The 27,461-nt window shown below is 41.4% G+C and overlaps 1 protein-coding gene across 1 annotated transcript in view; it reads left to right on the top strand.

Moving 5' to 3' along the window:
* ADAMTSL3 (ADAMTS like 3) overlaps positions 1 to 27,461 on the top strand; it is a 347,278-nt gene that overhangs the window by 177,859 nt on the left and 141,958 nt on the right. The window contains exons 7-8 of the mRNA XM_047086812.1: positions 4,428 to 4,502; positions 11,498 to 11,655. Of these exons, the coding sequence (XP_046942768.1) occupies positions 4,428 to 4,502; positions 11,498 to 11,655 (233 nt within the window). The remainder of the gene's footprint in view (positions 1 to 4,427; positions 4,503 to 11,497; positions 11,656 to 27,461) is intronic.

A 27,461-nucleotide genomic window follows, 5' to 3' on the forward strand; every position in this document is an offset into this window, starting at 1 on the left:
GCTGAAGTCGGACGCTTAACCGACTGCGCCACCCAGGCGCCCCTCCAATATATATTTTTATATGTTATTTGTTTTCTAATTACATTGAGTAAGAAAGTGATCCCCAGAAGAGTATGGAAAAAAATGGTGACAATAATCCTCATTTTGTTCCTGACTACATGGAAATAATTCTAATGTTTCACCACTAAGTCTGCTCATGCTTCTGATTCTTTATTAAATTAAGGATGCTTCCTTCTATTCCTGGCTTTAGTAGGAATCTTACGATGTATGCTGAATTTCATCAGATACCTTTTTATACTCATTTAATGATCATAACATTTAACTTTTTTGATCTCTTAATATAACCAATTATATTAACAAGTTTTTATCATGTTAAATCAATGGTTTTTAGCATGTGTTCTGTTGAGTCATGATACATAATTCTTGTGATACAATCTGTAATTAATTTGCTTTGTTTCAGTTTTTATTTTTATATCTATGATCATAAATAAGATTTGGTTCATCTGTTTATTTTTGTGCTGTGTTTGGTTTGGGTATCTGAGTTATTTTAGTTATATATTACTGAGAATCTTTCCATCTTCTTTTTTTTTTAATTTTTTTTAACGTTTATTTATTATTGAGAGACAGAGAGAGACAGAGCATGAACAAGGGAGGGACAGTGAGAGGGGGAGACACAGAATCTAAAGCAGGCCCGAGGCTCTAAGCTGTCAGCATAGAGCCCGGTGCAGGACTCGAACCCACAAACCGCGAGATCATGAGCTGAGCTGAAGTCAGACGCCCAACAGACTCCACCCAGGTGCCCCTCAGTCTTCTTTTTATGTGCAACGTACCTATTTACTTAAGGTTTTCCAAAACTCATCCAGTAAAACTTTTTGGCCCTGATCCTTTTTTTCCTTTCCAGTTTCTATCTTCTTTTGTAAAAAATGTTACTAGCTTTATAATACTGTATTTGAAAAGTAACTCATCAGTACATTGCCATTATACAAAAGTCAAAAAATACAGAACTATGGTCTTCTTCAGTAATTTCTGGAACTTTCATCCCTTTCCCCAGTTAACCACTGTCAACAGTTTGGTGAAAACTCTTCCATGAATTTAAAGGATTAAATAATTAAAATCTCACTCTGTTATTTTCTGATATGCAATTGCACAGTGCTATGCATTCTCATATTATTATGTTTATACCATGTTATTCCATGTACCCATATACAACACAATGTATTATAATATACACATGTATATATTGCTATAAGTTACATATACACGGGGGTGCCCGTGGGTGGCTCAGTTGGTTGTGTCTGACTTTGGCTCAGGTCATTATCTCACAGTTTGTGGGTTTGAGCCCCACATCGGGCTCTGTGCTGACAGCTCAGAGCCTGGAACTGTTTCAGATTCTGCGTCTCCCCCTTTCTCTCTCTGCCCCTCCCCTGCTCATGCTCTGTCTCTCTCTCTCAAAAATAAATAAACATTAAAAAATTAAAAAAAATTACATATACATGAGAATGCAATACTTAAACACATGTACTTTCTAATGAGTTTGTGTCTTACACATTTTTAATGTGGTAAATTATGCATAACCTACAATTGATCATGTTAATCATTTTTTAATTTTTTTTAATGTTTACTTATTTTTGACACAGAAAGAGACAGAGCGTGAGTGGGGGAAGGGCAAAGAGAGAGGGAGACACAGAAGCAGAAGCAGGCTCCACGCTCTGAGCCATCAGCACAGAGCCTGATGCAGGGCTTGAACCCACAAACTGTGAGATCATGACCTGAGCAGAAGTTGGATGCTTAACCAACTGAGCCACCCAGGCTCCCCAGTCATGTTAATCATTTTTAAGCATATCGATCAGTGGCATTAAATACGTTCACGTTGGTGTGTAACCATTATTACCACCATCTGTCTCCAGCCTTTTTTATCTTGCAAAACTGAAAGTCTGTACCCACTAAACAAACAAGAACTCTCCATTGTCTCCTACCCCAACTCCTGACACCCACCATTCTCCTTTCTGTCTCTGTGAACTTGACTACTCATACGAATGGAATTATACAATATTTATCCTTTTGTGACTGGCTTATTTCACATAGCATAACATCTTTGTGGTTCATCCGTGTTACACAGCATGTGTCAGAATTGCCCCCTTTAAGGACGAATACTATTCCATTATATGTGTTTACCACGTGGTGTCTTTCCACTCATCTGTGGATGGACACTTGGGTTGCTTCCGCCTTTGACTATTGTAAATAATTTTGTAAACGCGGGTATGCAAGTCTCTGTCTGAATCCCTGCTTTCAGTTCTTTGGGGTTTGAACCCAGACGTGGAATTGGTGAATCGTATGGTAGTTCTGTATATAATATTTTGAGGAACTGTTCTTTCTGGTGGTAGAACCATTTTATATTCCCACCAATGGTTCATGGGTATTCCGATTTCTCCTCATCCTAAGGATTATTTTCTGGTTTTATTTTATGTTTTTTTTTATAATGGCCATCCTAATAGGTATGAAGTGGGATCTCATTGTGGTTTTGCTTTGCATTTCCCTAAAGAGTAGTGATGTTGAGCATGTTTTTATGCACTTAATGACCATGTGTATATTCTCTTTGGAGAAATGTCTGTTCCAGTCCTTTGCTCGTTTTTCATTGGGTTGGTTGTTCATTGTTGAGTTGTACAAGTTCTTCATATGTTCTGGATATTAACCCCTTATCTGATATGTGATTTGTAAATATTTTCTCCCGTTCCGTTTTTACTCTTGTTCATAGTATCCTCTGATGCACAAAAGTTTAATTGTGATATAGTCCAATTTATTTGTTTTTATTTGTTGCCTGTGCTTTTGGTGTCTTATCCAAGAAATCATTGCCCACATATATTGTTTTTTAGCTTCCCTTTCTTAGTCATCAGTATGTATGTTGGCTTTAATTCCACATCAAGTCCTATAGCTTCTTATCTTTACTTTTATCAGGTGTAGAGTATTCCTGAGTATGTGTGTATCACTGTTTGTTTCACCTCTCCCCTTAATAGTGGACATTTAAATAGTGTTCATTGTTTTGTTTTGTTTTGCACCTATGTATATTAGGGACAAACAAACAAAATCTGGAAAGAATATTTATCCAAGTGTTAGAGGTGATAATCTCTGGGCAGCAGGATTAGAAATGGTTTTATCTCCTTGCTTGTTTGCATTTTTTTCAATTTTCCGTAATAAACAGGTGTTTTTATGTAATGAAAACTTACAGACAAGTCAGCAAACATAGTAACATCCTTTGATCCAACCATTTTGTCCCAGCATTTATCAAAAAAAAAAAAAAAAGTGTTCTCTGGAAGTTACACAAAAACAGTCTGTGCTCCAAGTAATTCATATCAATGATAACAGGCTAATATCATGGAGTAACAGACTTAATGTTCAAATGGGGGACTGCTGGGGTAAAATTTTATACATGAGCCCAGATTATCATGTAGCCATGAGAATTAATTTCAGAATGTGTAACAGCATGGAAGAAAAGAACATCTCTAAAGACTGGGATAAAGACACAAGGTGATTACCTAGGCGAGGATCTTCAGACATTTTTCTGTGAAGGGCTAGATAGTAGAGAGATTAGGCCTGTGAGCCTTGCTCTCTCACTTACAACCACCCAATCCTGCCTTTGTGGGTAAAGGACATAAGTGAATGAGTGTGGCCAGGCTTAGCCCGAGGGCCCTAGTGTGTGGACCACCCCCCATCAGAGCACTTGAACGAGGCCTGGAGATGGCGGCTGAACAGGTGGTAGCATTGATTTTAAACTTTAATTTAGTCTTTTAAAAATGCATTTAAGGGGCACCTGGGGGGCTCAGTTTGTTCAGCTTCCAACTTCGGCTCAGGTCATGATCTCGTGGTTCTTGGGTCTGGGCCCTGTTTTGGGCTTTGTGCTGACGGCTCAGAGCCTGAAGCCCGTTTTGGATTCTGTGTCTCCCTCTCTCTCTCTGCCCCTCCCCTGCTTGTGTTCTTTCTCTTTCCCCCTCAAAAATAAATAAACATTAAAAGTTTTAGGGACGCCTGGGTAGCTCAGTCGGTTAAGTGTCCGACTTCAGATCAGGTCATGATCTCACAGTTCATGAGTTCAAGCCCTGCCTTGGGCTCCACACTGATGGTGCAGAGCCTGCTTGGGATATTCTCTCTCTCTCTCTCTCTCTCACTGCTCCTCCCCAACTCGCTCTTTCTCTCTCTCTCTCAAAATAAATAAATAATAACTTAAAAAACTTTTAATGCATTTAGATAAAATTATGAGTAGTATTAATATGCCTTCCACACAGTAAGTGCTTTCCAGAGATTGCTTGATAATAAGACAAAAATGTGGTTAAAGAACCCTTTGCAAATACCCCCAGTTTTCACTGACTTGCTTATGTTGTTAGGCCTTCCACGCACAAGGTTTACTGTATTTGTCTTGTGTTCTTTCCCAGGGGAAGAAAATGTGATTGCTGTTCCTTTAGGCAGTCGAAGTGTAAGAATTACACTGAAAGGACCGGCCCATCTTTGTAAGTACAATTTAATCTTGACATGTTTTTATTTCCTGATAGTTTATGTAGCCAAAACAAAAATCTTCCATTGTGGTCTCAGGTAGGTAGGCAGACGTCTCAAGGATTTTGTCAACCACTCTGAAATCGTCTCCATCACTAGGGAATGATCAATACCCTGAATTTTTCTGTTCTCCTGCCCCAGGGCATGGAAATATACCAGTCGGAATTAATCCCCTTGTGGGAGAAGAAATGGAGTTACAATGAGGATAAACTATTTTTACATGGAGATCAGAATGGGGTTCAAGAGTTTTCTAGAAATTTCAACAGTTTGGGACAAAAAGAATTTTTTTAAACACAGAACCATATCAGTGATTATGGCTGAAAAGTATAAGCTTTGTTGCTAGCACATCACAACATCGGGTCCAGGGGCTGCGAGAGTAAACACTGGTTTCCCAGAATATGGAGTTTGAAATGATAGAAGATTGCCGCTATATTGTTTCTTTGGCCAAAGTCAGATGGCATCTCCTCTGTCTTTGTCTTCTGTTTTCTTAGGACCTAAAAGAACAGGAAATACCAAAGTTTGCTTCTTTCCCAAGGTCTCCTTGTGGCCAGAGGCAGGACTTCCTCAGTCTTATTCTCAGGAGAATGGGTTTGTGCCAAGACTGGCTCCCTGGCCTTGAGGAAGCTTACTGAGTTCAGCAATCTCTTTCCTTAAAAGTACAAACCAGTATTTATAACTATTTTAAAGGTACACAAATCAAGGTCCACTGGACCCAAGTGCTACACAGTTTTTGCCATTTTTCTTCCGAGCCGCTGTCCTAGATTTTTTATTATAAAATTTTCTCTGGGCCACAAGCATATTACATCTTTGGTAGCTTTTAAATGTGTGTGTGTGTGTGTGTGTGTGTGTGTGTGTGTGTGTGTGTGTATTTTGAATTCATTCAAACCAGAAATGTTCTCTGAGAAAAGGTGATGTCAAAATGTTTAAGTAAACATGTTTAAGATCACCAGTAATATAGATTAAAATCTTGAAAAGAAAAAAACCCAAGAAATTCTGCAGTACATTATGATCTAAATCAGAGAAGCAAGAGAATGTCTTTGGGGCAGTAAGGGTGAATAATTGTTTGAAAGGTTTTTTTTTTTTTTACCCTTAACTTCATTTTATGATTTATGACCAGAAGAGTGTGACCAATATTTTTTAACTAAAATACCAAAATGTTTACAGTCATATAATGGTTACTTTATTCAAGGCTTTCTCTGCAAGGAAGCATCACAACATTCTCTCAGCTTCTTTTTAAAAAGGCTTACAGCCTAGAGCTCTTGATGAGAGTAAATCTTCATCCTTACAAATGTGAACTTGGTTTTTTGAAAACAGGTAAAAATCGTTCAGATCCAAGTTTTGAGGATCATTTGAGGGATCCCATTGTGACATGCAATTCTGGATTCAAAACTACAAAGTGCTGAGTGTTAATAGTAGCATGATTCATAATAACCATAAAGTGAAACCAGCCCAAATGTCCATCACCTGATGGATGGATAAATAAAATGTGGCGTATGTGGAACATTACTTTGCTGTAGCAGACAAGGAAGGACCGACCTGTGCTACAACGTGGATGGCCGTTGAAAACATGTGAAAGAAGGCCAGATGCTAAGGGCCACATATCATACGATTCCATTTATGTCTAATGTCCAGAATAAGCAAATCTATGGAGACAGAAAGGAGACTGATGGTTGCCTGGGGCTTGGGGGAGTCAGATTCGTGGGGAGATGGGGGCATGACTGCTCGTGGGTATAGGATTTCCTTTGGGATGACAAAAAATGTTCTAAACTTAGATCATGGTGATGTTTTCACAACTCTGTGAATGTACTGAAATCGTTAAACTACAGTTTAAATGGGCAGATTTCATGGCATGTGAATTTTATGGCGTATCAAAAAGATGTTTAAAAAATCTTCAGCAACTGGGCCCAATTTTCTCATGATGCTTAAGGCAGTTTCCCAAAATTCAGCTGCGAAAAGCAAAAGTAGGTTTGTAAGTTCCAAAACCAGAATAGGTAGATGGTAAACAGAATAAGTAAAAATGAATACTTTGAGGGAAAATATTCATTTACATGCAAATATGTTCTGGCATACTAAATATAACTTTATACTCAAAACTGGCACTGTTCCAAGAACAGGGCTCAAAAATGTTCCCATTTCTCCCAAGGTGACAGAGCTGTTGTTTGGAACATTTCTCCTTCTGAACAGTCTTGCAATTGACTCTGGAAGGGTTTCTGAAAGTTCTCGTTCTCTGCTGATGATTAGAACTGGCTTCGTTTACAAAGGATTTAGTTAGCATTTCTGAACATCTAAATATAGAAGTGGTTTTATTTTCTTGATTTATACAACTGTTTTCTTAATTTTTTACTTGAAACAAAGATACATTCCTGAAATAAAGCTTACTTTGCTGAAATAAATCATTCTTTGAAGATCTGCATTAACTACAACCTTCCAAAAGGCTACATCATTAAGAACTGAGAACACTCAGTAATGTTAATGTCAGTCTCTTTGCTGTGGAATGGAATTTAATTACAGAATGTCTGTCTTACCTACTGCCTAGAGGTGTTCAGATCCTAAATTTCCAGTCCTGTCCAAAGCCTGGCCCCAACATAGTCCCCCATTTCCCTAAAACATCAAAAATGGAAGCAATAAAAGGATTCCTGGGAAGGAGATTTTATTATAGCAAAGCTTTGGCATTAAATGTGTTTGACTAGCAGTAAATGTGAGAAGGCATGGTGCCATAAACTGAAAACCTGCATTATTGGTAAAAAGAATCATTTTTGACCATGTGTAGACATGTACAGTTGACCTTGAACAATGTGGGGGTTAAGGGCACCAACCCCTGCACAGTGGAGAATCTGCGTAAAACTTTTGGCTCCCCCCGGATTGAACCACCAACAGCCTATTGTTGAGCAGAAGCCTTACTGGCAACTTAAATAGTCAGTTAACACATATTTTATATATTATCTGTTTTATATACAGTATTCTTACAATAAGGTCAGCCAGAGAAAGAAAATGTGATTAAGAAAGTCTTAAGGAAGAGAAAACACATGGACAGTACTGGGACTGTGTTTCTTGAAAATAAATCCCTGTTATCAGTGGACCTGTGTGGTTCAAGTCCGTGTTGTTAAAGGGTCGACTCTAAAAATACAAGCGTAGATGCATAGTGACCAAAGGAAACGACTAGTGAGTCTGGTCGCATGTACTCTAAATGCAGCACTGCTCGAAACCTAAGTTTGATGTATTTCTGACTCCCATAGCTGTGTGAACGCTCAGTATGTTTAGCTAACAGGACTTTAGTGGCCTTGGAATTTAAGGAGACCTTTTGAGGATGGTTAGCAGAAGGCTAACCTCTTTTGAAAGAGAGATGCCTGGACTGGTGCTTCTCCGTGCACACCCTTCCGCTGGAAGCAGCTAGAAGCTTCCATCATCTTTGTAGATATCTCTCTGATAAACAACTGGAATGAATCAGAATATTTATTTATTATTTTTTAGATGTTTATTTATTTTGAGAGAGAGACAGTGTGAACAGGGGAAGGGCAGAGAGAGAGAGAAAGAGAGAGAGAGAGAGAGAGAGAGAATCGGAGGCAGGCTCCAGGCTCCGAGCTGTCAGCACAGAGAGAGAGAGAGAGAGAGAGAGAGAGAGAGAGAGAGAGAGAGAGAATCGGAGGCAGGCTCCAGGCTCCGAGCTGTCAGCACAGAGCCTGACGTGGGGCTGGAACTCACGAACCAGGAGATCATGACCTGAGCCCAAGTCAGGTGCCTCGCCAGCTGAGCCACGCAGGTGCCCTGGATCAAAATATTTAAAGGCACCATCATAGACTTGAGCTGTGAAGATTTGGGGAATTTGAAAGCATCTTGACTTCTGATTCTACTTTTATCTGTTGGAGACCACACATCATCTTTTTCTTCACTCTTCTCTGCAACCCCCCACCGTTTTAAGCCTGAGGAGAAAGAAGTCAGCGGTGGACAGCAGGGCTGAAGGCACACACCCTCTGCCTTTAGTGGTGGGTATGTTTAGGGGCTTCCTGGTCTCCACCCAGGACAAGCCCTCTTGCTGCAGAAACCACGGAGGGGTCCGGAAAAGCTCTATCAGCTGAAGGGCGATGTGCATTTCTTAGTAGCCACGAATCGTACATCATCACAACATAGGGCTGCAGTCAAATACAGCAGAACGCTCAAAATTAATAAACACTTAAAAATGGATTTATAAGTCAACACATCATCTGAATTGTTGCTTTCCACCGGTCTCCACCTCGCCTGTGGATTCATCACAGTGGCTCTGTTAGTCCATATTATCTGAATCACTTGTATCCATGATCTCCACTTTCATGAAATCCCTTCCCCTGTCTTTAGTCGCCCACCTTTGACTCCTACACAGTAGCGATCAGAGAACCTGCCTTCCACGTCCTACCTATGCAGCCAGCATTTGTAACCTGGAGAGCTGGGAACCTTCTGGAAAAAAATGCCATAAAAACAGTTTTTTCATTAGCATATATGTGTCATTGGAGGGAAAGAGTGGTTTGGATAATTCACCTGCCCTTGAAAAAAGGGCAAAAAGAGTGGGTTTGCTCCCTGAAGTTCTCATGCCCTTGCCACTAACAGTCCTGGACACTGTCCAAGTAATGGAATAGATTTGATAGCAAAAAACAAAAAACAAAAACCAAAAAAACACCAGGACCAGACTAACAGAAACGCTGGCCTTTGGTTTTCAAGGCTGGATGTCCGACCAGCCTTCCCCTTCCTCCCAGATTCCGGCATCTCTGCTGTGACTCCGCATTCCGATGACACTTAGGAAGCTGTGATCCTAGCAGAGGCTATCGCAGTGTTGAAGCAACCCCAGCACAGCCGTGGAAGCCGCTGAACGCTATCTGCATTTAACCTCAACTCATTTCAGGCTGAACCTCTGTCTAGAAGCTCCGTGTCTTTCAAGCCCTCTGTGTGGATGGATTTTGTCCAGTTTCGCCATGTGTTTTGATGTTGCCAGAATGCTCGCTGTTGCTCCTCCTTTACTGCAGAGGGATAATCCATGCAGTGTGGGGCCTTCTTACTATCTCTAGTGTCCCATCTTTGTTTTTCTGACAGCTCACTTTGTAACAGTTTTATATCTTCATTGGAACCAGGAAATGAATTTAATATCACGCTTTCCAAAAATCCACTGCGGTCGTAGCGATCAGGGCCAGCGTGGTTGGGGTTTTGTGTGCCTGAAAGTAGCCGGCAGTATTCTTCGACCGCTAATGACTCCTGTAGATCAAGGAGCTCTGAATTTTCCCAGAAAAGTTCCCAGCCTGCCTGTCAGGCATAATCAGGGACGTCTCCTAATGCGTGTTATGCAGTCTGTCCAGGGCTCTTGGATTCCCACAGATGCTCCAGAGAGCAGAGAGAAATCAAAGGAAAACAGCCAAACACAGCTGCGTGCAGATAGCAGCCCCCGATGCCAGACGGTTTTGTTGTGTTTTCTCAGCTTTCCTGGGGCTCGGGTTCTGTCATGTCCTTGGTTCAAGGTGGTCGAAGGGCCACTGAATATGCATGAATCAAGTATAGGTTTCAGAGCAGAAGATCTGTGATATTGTCTGTTCTGACTCCACATTTTAGAAACAAGACAGTGAAAACCCAAGGCAGAGACGGAAAGAGAGCTGGGGTCAGAAATGCATGTACCCCGGGCCCTGGCCACACATTTTAAAAAAAATTTTAGCGTTTATGCATTTTTGAGAGACAGAGACAGAGCATGAGCAGGGAAGGGACAGAGAGAGGGAGACACAGAATCTGAAACAGGCTCCAGGCTCTGAGCTGTCAGCACAGAGCCCGACGCGGGGCTCGAACTCATGGACCGCGAGATCATGACCTGAGCTGAAGTCGATGCTCTCCCGACCGAGCCACCCAGGTGCCCCTGAATTTTTTTTTTTTAACCTTAGACCAGAAAGAAATATCCTTTACAAAAAGTAGAAATGCTGTTTTGGTTCAACTGTTGACATTCTTCTGTAGGAGGTCTAAAAGCCCTTCTGTTCATATAAAAGCAAATGTGAATGAAGAGATAACATGCGGGGGAGAGATCTTTGTGGTGATGATACAGTGCTGTGTCTCCATCCCAGTGATGTGTGATAAAATGGCACAGGAATACACACGTTTTACCGATGTCGATTTCCTGGTGTTCATACTGCAATGTAGTTATTATATAAGATGTAACTGTTCCCTTGGGCAAAATGGTGCGTAGGACCTCTCTAGTATTTTTGCAACTTCCTGTGAATCTATATTTCAATATGAAAAGTTTACTTGAAAAAAGAAAAAAGCAAGTTCAAAATTCACGGTGGTTTTGTCCAAATGAAAGACTGGGCTTAAGATCTTCTCAATGGATGATCAAATGAGTAACCTATCTTTACTTTGAATAATAGCGACATCATGAAAAAAGTAGGAAGAAAGAGATGTTTTCTCTTTCCCCTTATTGCGGGAATGGCTCCAAATTGTTGCGTAGACCCAATTGGACCTCACAGCTTTGTGGACGACTAAAAAGCTTGCATATGTATCCCACCAATCTGAGTCCATGTAAGCTAAGTGTCTATGTTGATATTGGGTTGATATCATTATGGTAGGGTCCCCTCCCTAAGGAAAAAACAAAAACTCAAGGCAACCTGGTTATACGTGTATGTGACAACATCCCTCACGACCTTGTAACATGAGACCGCTTAGTCAGACTGCATGTTTGTGTGTTATCATCTATGGGAGACAAAGAAAGAGAAAATGTATAAGAACCTCTGCCTCGTGGCGTTCGGGGCTCAGTTCTTCAGGTATGAACTCAACTGAGCGGTGCTGGCACAAATAAAGTTAATTCCTGGAAAGAAAAGCCTCGCTGTCACGACTCTCGGTGCAAGAATCCTGCTACTTCCTATGTTGGTATACGTGTAGTGAAATAATTTTTGAAATAGAACGAATGCTTTCAAGATAGTTCTCTCATTTCACTTCTGTTTTTAAATTTTAGTTATCGAATCAAAAACACTTCAAGGAAGCAAAAGAGAACACAGCTTTAACAGCCCTGGAGTTTTTGTTGTAGAAAACACCACAGTTGAATTTCAGAGGGGCTCGGAGAGGCAGACCTTCAAGATCCCAGGACCTTTGATGGCTGATTTCATTTTCAAGGTACGATGCGCCTTTTCTCAAATGTCCTGCATCTGAAGCTCCTCACATCTTGAATTTTTGAAATGCTGCGTTTGTTTACCAGGAAGTCATCAGTGATTGTTTCTACACTGAGCGCGTATCATGAGTCTTTCCATCTTGGCAGCGGCTTCCTAAAAATTGTTCATCTCCCTCTAGTTTCTGCTTGGGAACCCCACCAGTTAAGGAACAAACCTCACTTATTTTAGGGGAGGGATTGTTTTTGCATTTATAGACTCTGGTTGTGTTCAGTTTCAAACCTCTAGGCGGAGTTTCGTGAAAATGGTCAACGGTTCAATGCTGCATGTCCTAATGTGTTGTGCGTGCTGTCTCCTTGCAGAGAAAATGGGGGCTCATCCCTTTCCTTCCTGGTTTGTTTCCTCAGTTGTATCTCATCACATGCGCTCATTGGGCACGTCATAGGGGTCCTTCTAAGAACTCTTCTTGTTTCTAACACTGAGCCTCTGTCCCCTCTCTGGGCAAATCAGGGTGCATCTTTCCTCAGTCAGAGGATATGAAATAGAGTGGCCAATATATTTCCAAGGTAACACAGTGTGAAAATTCTTCTGATGAAATTGAAAATACCCAAGACATGAAGAAAAGAAAGGGCATTTCTGTGGGTGGTTTTGTCCCAACCCTTTTCAGAAACTCATTCCAAACGAAAATGGAGAAAAGCAAGTAACGGCCCGGAAGGGCTTTCCCCGTGCACTCAATGCCTTCGAAAGACCTGTCCGTGTACCACATAATTATCTGTCACAGAATGTTCCTGGTTGCATACCGATGTCCTGTGCTCCAGATTCAGCCTGCAGTGTGGCCAGCCAGGCGTTGAGCTGCACAGTGTTGTTTCTTTGAGACTGAGTTGTACACGGTCAACATTTAAAAATCAAGGACTTGAACATAAAAATATCAGCTATTTTTATGCTTCTCTTTAAAATGGAAAGATGGAACTCCTAGTTGACATTTGGTCCTAGCAAGAACTGGCCGCAGCAGGTTACCAGGGGCTTTCCCATCAGGGCACACTCTGTCCGCGCCGTGGTCCCCACTGCTCCCTGTTGCGTTCCTGACTTTGAAGGCATGAGCGTCGGTTCACAGACATGTAGGTTGCCTTTCACAGACACTCCTTGCTGTTCACAGATGTGTAAGTGACTTCTGTGTCAGACCCTTAAAGCATTAAGCCCGTGTTAGTTTTGGACAATCGCATTTTTAAAAGGCTTTTGGGAAGTATGATTGTCATGTTCCTTTCCTTCTATTCTTTCTCTCGGGCGCATTGTTATGCCAAAGTTCTGTGCTGCTTTTGCCCCTGAGGGTTTTCCCATTTGATTCTCAAGTAGTTAAAGTACACCCTTGCATGCACGCGCACACACGCACACACACACTCACACACACACGCACACATCTGCACACACGTGCATGCACACACATGCATGCACACATCCACACACATGCATTCACACACGCACCCACATGCACTCACATCTGCACACACATCTGCACACACATGCATGCACACATGCACGCGCACATCCACACACACACATACACACACACATGCATTCACACATGCACACATGCACACACATAGGCACCTTTTCTTTTTTTAATCCTGTTTTCATTCCTTCTTAGACAACGTGTGTTCTTCTCAGGTCATCTTGGAGATCTCTGCATGGGAGGTCCTTGTAAAATGATGGAATGGAAAGAATAGCCACAAAGGTCACCCTTTCAAGATATTGTTTGGTTGCAGCATCAGCATGGAAAATATACTTTTTATTGTCACCATGCATAAAAAAAACACATACACATAAACCATATATTTCTACAGGTTGGTGTGTGTACATTTTTTTTTTAAGATTTGAGAGGATGTGGGGCACCTGGGTGGCTCAGTTGGTTAAGCGTCAAACTCTTGATTTTGGCTCAGGTCATGATCTCATGGTTCATGAGATCAAGCCCCACGTCAGGCTGTGTGCTGACAATGCAGAGTCAGCTTGGGTTCTCTCTGTCCCTCTTTCTCTCTGCCCTTCCGCCCCCCTCTCAAAATAAATAAACATTAAAAAAAAAGATTTGAGAGGATACTGAAAACATAAAAAAACTGAAAACATAAAAAACGATGGTTATTTTATTTTATTTTTTATATTACTGTTTTTGTCATTTATTTCTTTTTTTAAATATAAAATTTATTGTCAAATTGGTTTCCTGAGAAACGATGGTTATTTTATTTATTTTTTCAATATATGAAGTTTATTGTCAAATTGGTTTCCATACAACACCCAGTGCTTATCCCAAAAGGTGCCCTCCTCAATACCCATCACCCACCCTCCCCTCCCTCCCACCCCCCATCAACCCTCAGTTTGTCTCAGTTTTCTTTTTTTAATTTTTTTTTTTACATTTATTTATTTTTGAGAGACAGAGTGAGACAAAGTGAGCGCGGGGGAGGGGCAGAGAGAGAGGGAGACACAGGATCGGAAGCAGGCTCCAGGCTCTGAGCTGTCAGCACAGAGCCCGACGCGGGGCTCGAACCCACAGACCGTGAGATCGTGTGACCTGAGCCGAAGTTGGACGCTCAACCGACTGAGCCACCCAGGCGCCCCTTACCTCTTTTTTTTTTCCTTCCCCTCCTCCACGGGTTTCTGTTAAGTTTCTCAGGATCCACATAAGAGTGAAACCATATGGTATCAGTCATTCTCCGTATGGCTTATTTCACTTAGCATCACACTCTCCAGTTCCATCCATGTTGCTACAAAGGGCCATATTTCATTCTTTCTCATTGCCACGTAGTACTCCATTGTGTATATAAACCACAATTTCTTTATCCATTCATCAGTTGATGGACATTTAGGCTCTTTCCATACTTTGGCTATTGTTGAGAGTGCTGCTATAAACATTGGGGTACAAGTGCCCCTATACATAAGCACTCCTGTATCCCTTGGGTAAATTCCTAGCAGTGCTATTGCTGGGTCATAGGGTAGGTCTATTTTTAATTTTTTGAGGAACCTCCACACTGTTTTCCAGAGTGGCTGCACCAATTTGCATTCCCACCAACAGTGCAAGAGGGTTCCCGTTTCTCCACATCTTCTCCAGCATCTATAGTCTCTTGATTTGTTCATTTTGGCCACTCTGACTGGCGTGAGGTGATATCTGAGTGTGGTTTTGATTTGTACTTCCCTGATGAGGAGCGACGTTGAGCATCTTTTCATGTGCCTGTTGGCCATCTGGATATCTTCTTTAGAGAAGTGTCTATTCATGTTTTCTGCCCATTTCTTCACTGGGTTATTTGTTTTTCAGGTGTGGAGTTTGGTGAGCTCTTTATAGATTTTGGATACGAGCCCTTTGTCTGATATGTCATTTACAAATATCTTTTCCCATTCCGTTGGTTGCCTTTTAGTTTTGTTGGTTGTTTCCTTTGCTGTGCAGAAGCTTTTTATCTTTATAAGGTCCCAGTAGTTCATTTTTGCTTTTAATTCCCTTGCCTTTGGGGATGTGTCAAGTAAGAGATTGCTACAGCTAAGGTCAGAGAGGCCTTTTCCTGTTTTCTCCTCTAGGGTTTTGATGGTTTCCTGTCTCACATTCAGGTCCTTTATCCATTTTGAGTTTATTTTTGTGAATGGTGTGAGAAAGTGGTCTAGTTTCAACCTTCTGCATGTTGCTGTCCAGTTCTCCCAGCACCATTTGTTAAAGAGACTGTCTTTTTTCCATTGGATATTCTTTCCTGCTTTGTCAAAGATGAGTTGGCCATACGTTTGTGGGTCTAGTTCTGGGGTTTCTATTCTATTCAATTGGTCTGTGTGTCTGTTTTTGTGCCAATACCATGCTGTCTTGATGATGACAGCTTTGTAGTAGAGGCTAAAGTCTGCGATTGTGATGCCTCCTGCTTTGGTCTTCTTCTTCAAAATTACTTTGGCTATTTGGGGCCTTTTGTGGTTCCATATGCATTTTAGGATTGCTTGTTCTAGTTTCGAGAAGAATGCTGGTGCAATTTTGATTGGGATTGCATTGAATGTGTAGATAGCTTCGGGTAGTATTGACATTTTGACAACATTTATTCTTCCAATCCATGAGCACAGAATGTTTTTCCATTTCTTTGTATCTTCTTCAATTTCCTTCATAAGCTTTCTATAGTTTTCAGCATACAGATCTTTTACATCTTTGGTTAGGTTTATTCCTAGGTATTTCACGATTCTTGGTGCAGTTGTGAATGGGATCAGTTTCTTAATTTGTCTTTCTGTTGCTTCATTATTAGTGTATAAGAATGCCACTGATTTCTGTACATTGATTTTGTATCCTGTGACTTTGCTGAATTCATGTATCAGTTCTAGCAGACTTTTGGTGGAGTCTATCGGGTTTTCCATGTATAATATCATGTCATCTGCAAAAAGTGAAAGCTTGACTTCATCTTTGCCAATTTTGATGACTTTGATTTCCTTTTGTTGTCTGATTGCTGATGCTAGCACTTCCAACACTATGTTAAACAACAGCGGTGAGAGTGGACATCCCTGTTGTGTTCCTGATGTCAGGGGGAAAGCTCTCAGTTTTTCCCCATTGAGGATGATGTTAGCTGTGGGCTTTACATAAATGGCTTTTATGATCTTTAAGTATGTTCCTTCTATCCTGACTTTCTGGAGGGTTTTTATTAAGAAAGTTTGCTGAATTTTGTCAAAGGCCTTTTCTGCATCGATTGACAGGATCATATGGTTCTTATCTTTTCTTTTATTAATGTGATGTATCACATTGATTGATTTGCGAATGTTGAACCAGCCCTGCACCCGAAACGATGGTTATTTTAGAAGGGATAGGTGCTTTGGGGGGAGTGATCTTAGCTTTATTTACAGTATTCTGATACTTAAAACAATTCTTTTTAATACAACTTTTTAAAATGTTTTTATTTTTATTTTTGAGACAGAGAGAGAGAGAGAACATGAGCAGGGGAGGGGCAGAGAGAGAGGGAGACACAGAATCCGAAGCAGGCTCCAGGCCCTAAGCTGTCAGCACAGAGCCTGACGCGGGGCTCGAACCCACAGACTGCGAGATCATGACCTGAGCCGAAGTCGGATGCTCAACCGACTGAGCCACCCAGGCGCCCCTAAAACAATTCTTAACGAGAAGAACACAGTCATATATCACTTGCATAATTAAAAATTCTTTTACACCTTCTGGCCCAAATTCTGTGTTCACCCCCTAATAGAATATATTTCAGTGACATGTTGCCCCAGTCTGAATTAGTACTATTATCTGTTTTCCTCTCTGGGTTCTGGTTTTCTCAGATTTAATAAACAATTCTGGGCTTTAACTTCAACTTCTGGAAAGCTTTTGATCTCTCTTGACGGAAAGGCTTTTAAATATATATATTTTAAATATATATATATATATCCATCAAAGAAGGTGTTGCATACAACTGTCTGAGTCACACATAACTGGAGCCTGATTTTCGTGCCTGCGGCCATTTTCTTTCATAAATGTGGTGTGCGCTTGGTGGGAGAGAATTTGGCAAAATCAGACACCGTGAGGAAGCAGTATGACTCTGGTGTTGTTTTTTCCCTGACTTATAAGCTTGTCCAAATAATGTGGGTTTCTAGGAAATATACTTTTCCATCGGTTACTTTTTCTATTCTTTTTTCCCCCCTTTTTCTTTCTTCTTCTTCTTTTTTTTCTGGGAACACCGTACTTTTACCCAGCCTGTGTTGTCGCTAAGGGGGGGAGCTCTGGTTCCGCTCACATCTTCGCAGCTCATCATACCATCAGGTGTGGCTGCAGTTGGGGAAGTTGAAAGTGCGCATGAGGTCGCCAACGATGGGCGGCAATGTGTTTTGCTGTATCTCTTCCCGTTCCCATCAACCGAGAGCAGCTGGTCTAAAAATGGAACATCTGACTTCAACCGAGGCTATAGAGAGGAGACCGGCTCTGCCCGCTCAGTGCCAACAGAGTACAGTCATGGGTGCGCCCGGGGATACTGAGGCACACTCTTTCATACGGGCACAGATTAGACCTTACTTCTTGGACTTGTAATAAACAGACTGTTAGAAACCATTATATTCTGACATCACGAGTAACCTCTGAAGGCCTCGGTGGGATGTCAGATTCTTCTGTGGCTCTTGTTCAGATTGTAAAGCCTAGCAATCCACTGCACCAGTGAGACAAAAAAAAAAAAAAAAAAAAAAAAAAAGTCTTTCTCCTTTTTCAGAAGCTATATTTTCATGATTGGACCATTCTTGAAAATGACACTTTTTTTTCCTTCCCAGTGGATTTATGTATATTTGTTTTCCCGAATGACCTTTTTCTCATGGCTGACCTTCGTCACAGCGCTACTGGGTCACAGTATTTTGTGTTAGCGCCCCCTCAAGTGTTCGTATTTCGCTTTTCGAATGTGTGTATGCTGCCACCAGGTAGCAGTAGAGAGTCCTGATCAGGTACTTCATGTCTAGGCCGTGTTGATTGGAGGGTACTGTAGGCACTATCTGTTCCGGGAGAACTTTCTGAACAGTTGCTTCTGTGAGTAGATGTTTGTGAATATCAATTTCAGGAGTATGCCCATGAGAACAAAACGAAATGGTTTTGGTAAAGACCTCTCTTTCCATGGTTCACCACTTTGTGCTGGTGGCTTCCCTCTCTTTTGCAACATATCCATCTTAAGGGAGGGGGAAAAAAAAGCTCTTCTTCCTTGTGGTCTGCAACCTTCCTCTTTATTCCAGATACCTGTCATCTTTCTCCCACTCAGATATTTTGTGTGTCTGCGGGAAAAGGTTTTCTGATATCTCTTCCCACTCATTTTCAGCCAGGCAAGCCTCTGCCGTCAGTTTCCCCCAACCTCAGCTCTAGATACGTGTTATGTTCTCTCTTTACACCGTCTCTCCTTTCTTTATGGGCAGTTATGAAAGCACCTCTGCGTGATCCAAGGACGCAAAGATTTGAAACTGTCTGTCCTCCTTTATTGCAAAGAGCAGGTGTCTGCAATGTGGTGCAGACAGTGACTGAATTTGCACATTCACGGGTATTTCAGAACACAGCAAGACACAGTTGTGAGGGTCGGTGCCTGTGCTAGGTTCCCGAGGCTCTTGTGAGAGCACCTTTGTAAACTGGGTGGCTTGAAGGACAACAGATAGTCATTGACTCCCAGTTCTGAAGGCTACACGTCCAAGATCAGGGTGTGGGCAGGATTGATTGCTTCTGAGGGCTGAGGGAGAGTCTGTTTCATGCCTCCCCCAGCTGCTTGTGTCCTCGAGCATTCTCCCTTGGCCTTCTCTGTCTGGGCATGTCTGCCTGCCTCTGCACCCACATTTCCCCTTTCTCTGAGGACACCAGCCATTTTGGATTGGACCCACCCTAACGACCTCACATTCACTTTACTAGATCTGCAAAGACCCTACTTATTTCTAAATAAGATGGTATTCTGAGGTACCATGGGTTAAAACTTACACATATCTTTTTGTGGGGGAACCCAATTCAGCCCATACTAGTGCCCAACAGAAAAGAAAATTTACCTATTTTCATCATGTCCATCGATCAGAATTCCCTCTCGACCTGAGCATTTGCCGTTAACCACAGAGGCAGAGACTTGAAATCTGACCTGTTGTTTGCCATCCATCATGTGATCTGTTGAGAGAAATTTCTCGGTGAAAGCAGTTCAAATACTGTTCTAGTAGTTACCAGAATTCACAGCTAAATTATATGCATAAACTGGATACACACATTTAAGAAGGAAGGAAGGAAGGAAGGAAGGAAGAGAGGAAGAGAGGAAGAGAGGAAGAGAGGAAGAGAGGAAGAGAGGAAGAAAGGAAGAAAGGAAGAAAGAAAGAAAGAAAGAAAGAAAGAAAGAAAGAAAGAAAAAGAAAGAAAGAAAAAGAAAGCAATCAGAGTTTTGTATGAATAGCTAGTCTGTAAATTTTGGAAATTAATTTCAAGTGGCCAAGTAAGGTGGTTGATTCTGAGTTTATTTTTCTTACCATTGTTAGAAAATCATTTTCTTAATGAAACGCAAGTAATATACTTCTGCACATGTTAATAGGCACTTCTTCATTGCTGTTCTGTGTACTTGACCATGTGCCTCGTCAGCAGAGCAATCGGCCCTGGGGGTTCGAAAGTGGCGGTTGGTGACTGGGGTTTGTTAGCAGGAATGCGGAGAACGAGCATTGATGTTCAACTTTCTATTATTAAGATAGGATCTCCTTCCTGCTCTTGTCCTCCCCCTCCTTCTTCGTTTCCTCCTCCTCCTCTTCCTCCTTCAGTTCAGACTTCTGTCTTGAGAGTCAGGCTTATGGAGAGAAATAAGGCTTTTTATAAACTGATTCAGCTCCCATAACGTGTCAAGGACCAAGCTCGGGAGACTAAATCCTAGTGTTTCTTCTTCAGGGTAGGGAGGATGCCCGTTCCCCCATAAGGCTGAGCCCTGGGCTTAGTGTCCTCAGCACTCCGTGTTCGGGAGAGTGTACACTTTTGTGAGGGAGTCCGGCAGGGATGTGCAAAGAGACAGGCTGGAGGAGGTGAGGCCAGGAGACCTGTCATGATGGCGGTCACTGTCCAGAGCAGGGAAGCATCTTAACTGGGTTTCAAAGCAAAGGCAGAAAAGGAGCTTATGCTCCACTGTTCATCTAGAAGCCCCAGAGGAGAAGGCCCCGTAGGGTATTTACTTCTGTCAGCAACAACCTGGGGGGTGGGGGGAGTCCCGTTGGAACAGAATTGGCATGAGTGTGAGTTGAGCTCCCTAGAGGCTCCCTCAGCCCCCACGTGGCATGGAAGGGACCTGGGACATTCCATGTACCCTTGACTGGGCAACCTTGGAGTGGCTGACACAGTGGGGGCAAAATGACCCTGCGGCCGAGGGGTAAAGGTAGAGCTTCCGTGCCTCTTACTTTGTTCGGGAAAGACCCAGTTTGTGCCTGTGGCTGTGGCTTAATTCTCAGTGGCCCTTCCTTTCACTCTCAGAATCGTCCTGGCTCAGGCAGTAAAGCGTATGGGGTCCTAGGTAAGGGGCTCGAGGCCAGGCCAGGGACTGGGTGGGAGTGGCAGCCACACCACTGACAACCTGCTGCACAAGAAGGGCGTGGCCCAGGCAGGTCACCAGAGGAGTCCACCGTCCCGTGGCCAGGAAACAACACAGCCGAGGCCACTGGGTCTGCAGCTCCCTGCCGTCCTCCCAGTGGCCAGAGGACCCGGCGACAGGATGAGGACCTTCACACACGGATCCAAGCTGTCCCTCCTTTCCCGACTCGGGCGTCCCAAGTGGAAAAGCACCGTGGAGGCGGTCGGTCTGAAGGACAGGACAGCTGAGAGACGGGCCACTTCCCCGCCTGACATGACAGGGCGTGGCCTAAAGAGACGCAATGTTAGGTGTCAACTTCTAAGCAAATGAACCGGCTTGTAATTGCCCTGCATTCAGACTGGAAAGCTAACGTGCAGAGAAGGCCTTGTCCAGACGCTCAGGAGGGTTTTTTGTTTCTTGTGAACCTACTCAGCAGGGAAAACTTTTCTCAAGAGCTCTGCAACAGACCTGTTACCCGTCTCGTTGACAAGACTTGGGTCATGTGCTCGCTCTCAGCCTTTCCCTGGGCGTTAGTCCTTCTGGGTTCATCAAGAAGCGGATGCCCTCTTGAAACCAATATTGCACTATATGTAAAATAACTAAAATTTTTTATTAAAAATTAATATTTGCTTATTTATTATTTTTTTATTAAAAAATTTTTTTAACGTTTATTTATTTGACACAGAGAGAGACAGAGCATGAATGGGGGAGGGTCAGAGAGAGGGAGACACAGAATCTGAAACAGGCTCCAGGCCCCGATCTGTCAGCACAGAGCCTGATGCGGGGCTCGAACTCACGGACCGCGAGATCATGACCTGAGCCAAAGTCGGACGCTTAACCGACTGAGCCACCCAGGCGCCCCGATGTCTATTTATTTTTGAGAGCGAGAGAGATTGAGCAGGGGAGGAACAGAGAGAGAGAGGGAGACACAGAATCTGAAGCAGGCTCCAGGCTCCAAGCTGTCAGCCCAGCTCGAACAGGCTCCAGCTGTCAGCTGGGCTCGAACTCAGGAACTGTGAGGTCATGACCTGAGCCAAAGTCACATACTTCACGGACTGAGCCACCCAAGTGCCCCACTAACTAAAATTTAAATTAAAAAAAGAAAAGAAATGGCTTCAACACAAGTAAGTAAAAAAATAAATAAAAATTAAAAAAAATGTACCAATATTGATTCATCAATAGTAACAAATGGACCGCACCAATGCAAGATGTTAATAATAAGGAAACCGGTGTGTGTTGGGTTTATTAGAAGTGCTGTACTTTCTGCTAAGTTTTTCAGTAAATGTAAAATTGCTCAAAGAAGAAGGAGAAGGAGAAGGAGAAGAAGGAAGAAGAAGAAGAAGCCAAGACAGGACTAGATGTGCAAGACGTTTATGAGTGGGATACCCACAAGGAAGAGGCAAGATGGCACCAAGAGAGGCCAGGAGAGCTGTCCGGCGGTAGTGAAGATCTGACTTCAGAAGCAGAGGAGAGAGGGAAGGAGAGAAAGTTGGGTGGGAGCATCTTAAACTGAAGGGTGGTCCTGGGGGATTCAGCAAGGCTGCAGGGGAGGCCCTGAGCCAGAGTCCTCTATCACATGGTGCAGTGTCTCCCAGGAAATGGCCTGCTTCGGACCGTGGGGTGGGAGCAGCCCACGGGGACCTTGACCTGCCACAGGCGCTGCCGAGCCGTTACAGTCTGCAGTTGTGCGAGTGAGAGGCGCATTCTCATGGGTCCCACACCTGCTAAGGCAGCTGTGACCGCCATGGTCACATGGGACAGTCAGGCGCTAAGACACATGGGGGAGGAATGAACACTGGAACAGGCGTGAGCCTTTGGCGGATGGGAAGGGGAAGTGGATGTTGGTCAGCAATTAAATGCATCTGCTCCAGTAAGGGCGTCATCTCTTTATGGAGAACATCTGGGTCTAATGCCTTTTCTGTCTTTTTCTTCCTCTTTGTTTTCTTTTTCTTTTGGTGATAATGGTTGGGACTCAGAAAACTATTTTAGTCCCTCTTAGGCATATTGATTTATTTAGGGTTCTGTTTTTGAGCCAAGTTTGAAATGTATATTTTGCTAGAGAAATATCCAGTTCGTCCAAGTCTTCCAACTCTTCAAAGGTAATCATGCTGTGTTCCCTTATCATTAAAAAACATCTCCATTGTACCTGTAACCATGTCTCTTTCATTCCTAAACTTGTTCACTGGTTCCTTATCTAATTTTCATTTCATTCAGATCATCCAAAGATTTGTCTCTGAGACAGCCAAGAGCCAGATTTTAGTTTTCCTGATTAACTCAGAGTGTTAAAAATATTCAATTTAGGGGCGCCTGGGTGGCGCAGTCGGTTAAGTGTCCGACTTCAGCCAGGTCACGATCTCGCAGTCCGTGAGTTCGAGCCCCGCGTCAGGCTCTGGGCTGATGGCTCGGAGCCTGGAGCCTGTTTCCGATTCTGTGTCTCCCTCTCTCTCTGCCCCTCCCCCGTTCATGCTCTGTCTCTCTCTGTCCCAAAAATAAATAAACATTGAAAAATATTCAATTTATGTAAACTTTTATTTTTCTTTCTTTTATCTTTACATTAATTTATTTTGGTATTTTTAGCTTCTGGAGCTCAATTCTTAATTCATTTTATTTTCAAACTTCTTTTTTCTCTATTACATGTATTTAGGGCATTCAGTTTTCCCGTTCGGAAGCTCTTAATTTTGTTGTAGTGCAAGCTATAGATTTTTAACTTCATGATTGGACCATTTGTATTTTGGTTAGGAAATCTTTGCCTCGTTCAGGATCAAGGGTTATGAAACTATTCTTCTGTGTTTTTCTCTGGAAGCCTTATTGTTTTACTTGTCATATTAAGAGCTGTAATCCACCTAAAATTGATTTTTGCACATGTTGTGAACTATAGTCATTATCTTTTACCACATCTATCCACTGACCCAGAACCATTAGGTGAAAAGATGGTCCTTTCTCCATTTGTCTTAAATTCAAAACTATATGTGTGTGGGGGTCTGTTTCTGGAGTCTGTTGTGTTTCATTGATGTGTCTGTGAGTACCATTGTGACTTAATTACTGTAGCTTTGAAACAAGTCTTGATATTTGCTAGTGTGTGTTCTCCCACTTTGTTCTTTTAATTTTTTTTTTTTTAATGTTCATTCACTTTTTTGAGAGAGAGAGACAGAGCGTGAGCAGGGGAGAGGAAGAGAGAGAGGGAGACAGAGAAACCAAAGCAGGCTCCAAGCTCTGAGCTGTTAGCACAGAGCCTGACGTGGGGCTCGAGCTCACGAGCTGTGAGATCATGACCTGAGCTGAAGTCGGACGCTTAACCGACTGAGTCACCCAGGTGCCCCTCCCACTTTGTTCTTAAAGATGATCTTTGATCTTCTTGACTCCTTGCACTTCCATAACAATTTTTAAGTACGCCTGTCAAATTTTATAAGATTCTTTTGGATTTCAATTAGAATTGCATTGAATCTATGTGTCAATTTGGAGAAAACAGAAAACTTTCCCATCCCAATTTTTCCAATCCATAAATATGGTATTCCCATCCATTTATTTAATTCAAAATTTTTTCTCTCAATAACATTCATAATTTTCAGTGTGTAAGTCATATATTCTAAGTTATCCCCAGTTGTTTGCTATTTTGGTGTTATTATAAATGAATTTTTAAAATTTTCTATTTATTTGTACTAAAGTTATGGAAATCTAACTGATTTTTGTATATTGGCACTGTATTCTTGCTATATTAACACTTATTAATTCTAATAGTTTATAGATTCTTTTGGATTAGGTATACGCAATTCTGATACCTGTAATGATGATAATTTTGTTCTTTTCCAACCCGTGTATATTTTATTTATTTTTCTTGCTATATTGTACCACTTAGGACATTTGGTATGATATTGAGTAGATTTAGGGACAGCAACTATTTTGTCGTGCTTCTCATTCAGAGGCAAAGGGCTCTGTAATTCTTCATCATGTTTGATGTTTGCCCTGAGGTTTTGATAGTTTATCTGATGAAAGAAAATCTTTTTCTAATTTGCTTCCATTGTCACATACAAGTGTGGAATTTTTTCAAATGCATTTTCTACATCTTTTGAAGTGATCATATATTTTTTCCTTTAAGATAGTGAACTGTTGATGTTTAAATGTTAAACCCATCTTACCTTCCTGTAATAAACTTCACTTGATTATTATCATTAGTATAATTTACTAGTAGCATTTACTTATATGTATTGTTTTATTATTAATAAAAAGGATTATCCTTTCATGTATCACTGGGTATAATTTTAAATTATTGTATTTATGATTTTTTTGGTGGCTTTGTTCTGGAAGAGGTTTTCTTTCTAATACTGTATTCGTGTCAGGTCTTGGGTATTAATTTATACTGGCTTTACAAAACAAGTTTAGAAATATTTCCTCAGTTTTCATTCTTTGCAATCGTTTGTTTAAAATTGGTGTCATTTCTTCTTTAAATATTTGGAGATATTAAGCAGTAAATTTTTAGAAGTATGCATTCAGTGTCTTTAAAATATACACAACTATTCATACTTTTAGTTTCCTTTTGTGTCAGTTTTATTTCAAGGACTTTGTCTACGGGTGCACCGTATTTTATTGCACTTTGTAGATTTTCTTTTTTCTTTTTTTTCTTTTCTTTTCTTTTCTTTTCTTTTCTTTTCTTTTCTTCTTCTTTTTTTTTTTTTTTTACAAATTGCCACAAAGATTTATGACATTCCTGAGTTGAACAAGTGTAGAGGTGCAATTTTTCCAACATTTGCTCATTTTGTGTTTCTGTGTCACATTTTGGTACGTCTCACAGTATTTCAAACTTTTTTATTATTACTATATTTGTGATGGTGATTTATGATCAGCGATTACAAGCCGCTGAAAGCTCAGATGGTTGTTAGCATTTTTTAGCAAAAAAGTATTTTTAAACTAAGGTACACACATTGTTTTCTTAGATCTAATGCTACAGCACACTTAATAAGACTACAGTGTAGTGTAAACATAACTGGGAAACCAACTACTTCATTTGACTCGCTTTGCTGTGGTATTTGCTCTGCTGGTCTGGAAGAGAACCCACAATATCTCCAAAGTTCAACTAACTTTTTAAAGGTTATTGGCAGAGATCTTTTCATATTATCTTCTTACTGTTTCTTCATTGTCTCCAGGATCTCATTGTAGTGAGTCATTTTTCTCATTCCTGAGACTGATTATTTGTCCCTACTTTCTTTTTAACTTCATCAGTCACTTTGGAGGGCTATCACTTTAATTAGACTTTTCACAGAAACACCTTTTCATTTACATTATTTGCATTTTAGTGTAGTTTCCTTTCCATATGATTAATATCCAGTCTCATCTTTGTTCTCTCCATCCTTCTTCTGTCTCTGGATTTAATAAGCTGTTACCTTTTTATCTTTTCTAGTTGGATGTCAGGTCATTGATTTTCATCCTTTTTTCCCCCATAACACATGTATTTAAGGCTATGAATTTCACTCCAATCATTCCTTATATTTTATTACGCAAATGTTGATATGAAATCTTTTCCATCATCATTCAAATTGTATTGTAGTTTTCATACTGATATATTCCTTGACTTAAAGAATATTTAGAAGTATACTCTCCAAGTATGTAGGAATTTTGCAGTAATCTCATTCTTATTTTATTTTATTTTAGAGAGCATGAGCATGGACAAGGGAGAGGGCAAAGGGAGAGAGAGAAAGACAGAGAATCTTAAGAAGGCTCCATGCTCAGTGAAAAGCCTGACGTAGGGCTCAATCTCATGACCCTGAGATTATGACCTGAGCCGAAATCAAGAGTTGGACTGAGCCACCGAGGCACCCCACTCATTATTACTTTACCACTTCATTCTACTATAGTCAAAGAACATATTCTATATTATGTCAACTTTTTTGAAATCTGTTAAAACTTAATTTGTGGCTCAGAACATAGCAAATATTAGAAGATATGATGTGTGGTCTCCTGTTGTTGGGCACAGTGTCCATACATCAATGTGGTCATGTTTATTAATGGTTTTATTAAAAATTGTAACCTTACTGGTTTTTGTCTGCTCATTCTGTTAGTTACCTCAAGAGATATGGTAAAACTACCACTGTGACTGTTACCTTTATCTAATTTTTTTTTCTATTCTTGTTAATTTCAAATTATTTATCTTTGAGGCTAGGTTGTTAGGTCCGTTCACATTTAGAGTCGTTACCTCTTCTAGTGACTTGACCACCTTACCATCATGAAACTATTTTCTATTAGTGTATTGTCTTCTGGCTTCCACTTACTCTTAAGAAGCCAGCTGTCAGTCTTATTTTTGTGCCTTAGAAGGTAATGTGTCTTTCTCCCTGTCTGCTTTTCAGTGTTTGCTCTTTGGTTTTCATCAATTTTTTAAGATTGTTTACGTATTTATGTATGTATTTATTTATTTAGCAAGCACACACACAAGCTGGGGAGGGACAGAGAGAAAGGGAGAGAGAGAATCCTAAGCAGATTCCATGCTGTCAGCACAGAGCCTAATGTGGGGCTCGATCCTGTGAACCATGAGATCGTGACCTGAGCTGAAATCAAGAGTCGGACGCTCAACTGACTGAGCCTCCCGGGTGCCCCTGGTTTCCGTCAGTCTGACTGTGATGTAATTAGTGACTTTCTTCTGCTTGAGGTTTGTAGAGCTTCACAGCCATGGCTTGATATCTACCATCGGTTTTGGAAGATTCTCATTGATTACCTCTGCAGATATAGTTTCTATGCCATTCTCTGTGTTCACTTTCTCTGGGACTATACTTACACCTTCACCTGTCATGTCTAC

The sequence above is a fragment of the Lynx rufus genome, unplaced genomic scaffold (assembly GCF_022079265.1).
Source record: "Lynx rufus isolate CCGP_SWC_20201006 ecotype Redwood Valley unplaced genomic scaffold, mLynRuf1.p SCAF_21, whole genome shotgun sequence".
NCBI classification, from domain to species: domain Eukaryota; kingdom Metazoa; phylum Chordata; class Mammalia; order Carnivora; family Felidae; genus Lynx; species Lynx rufus.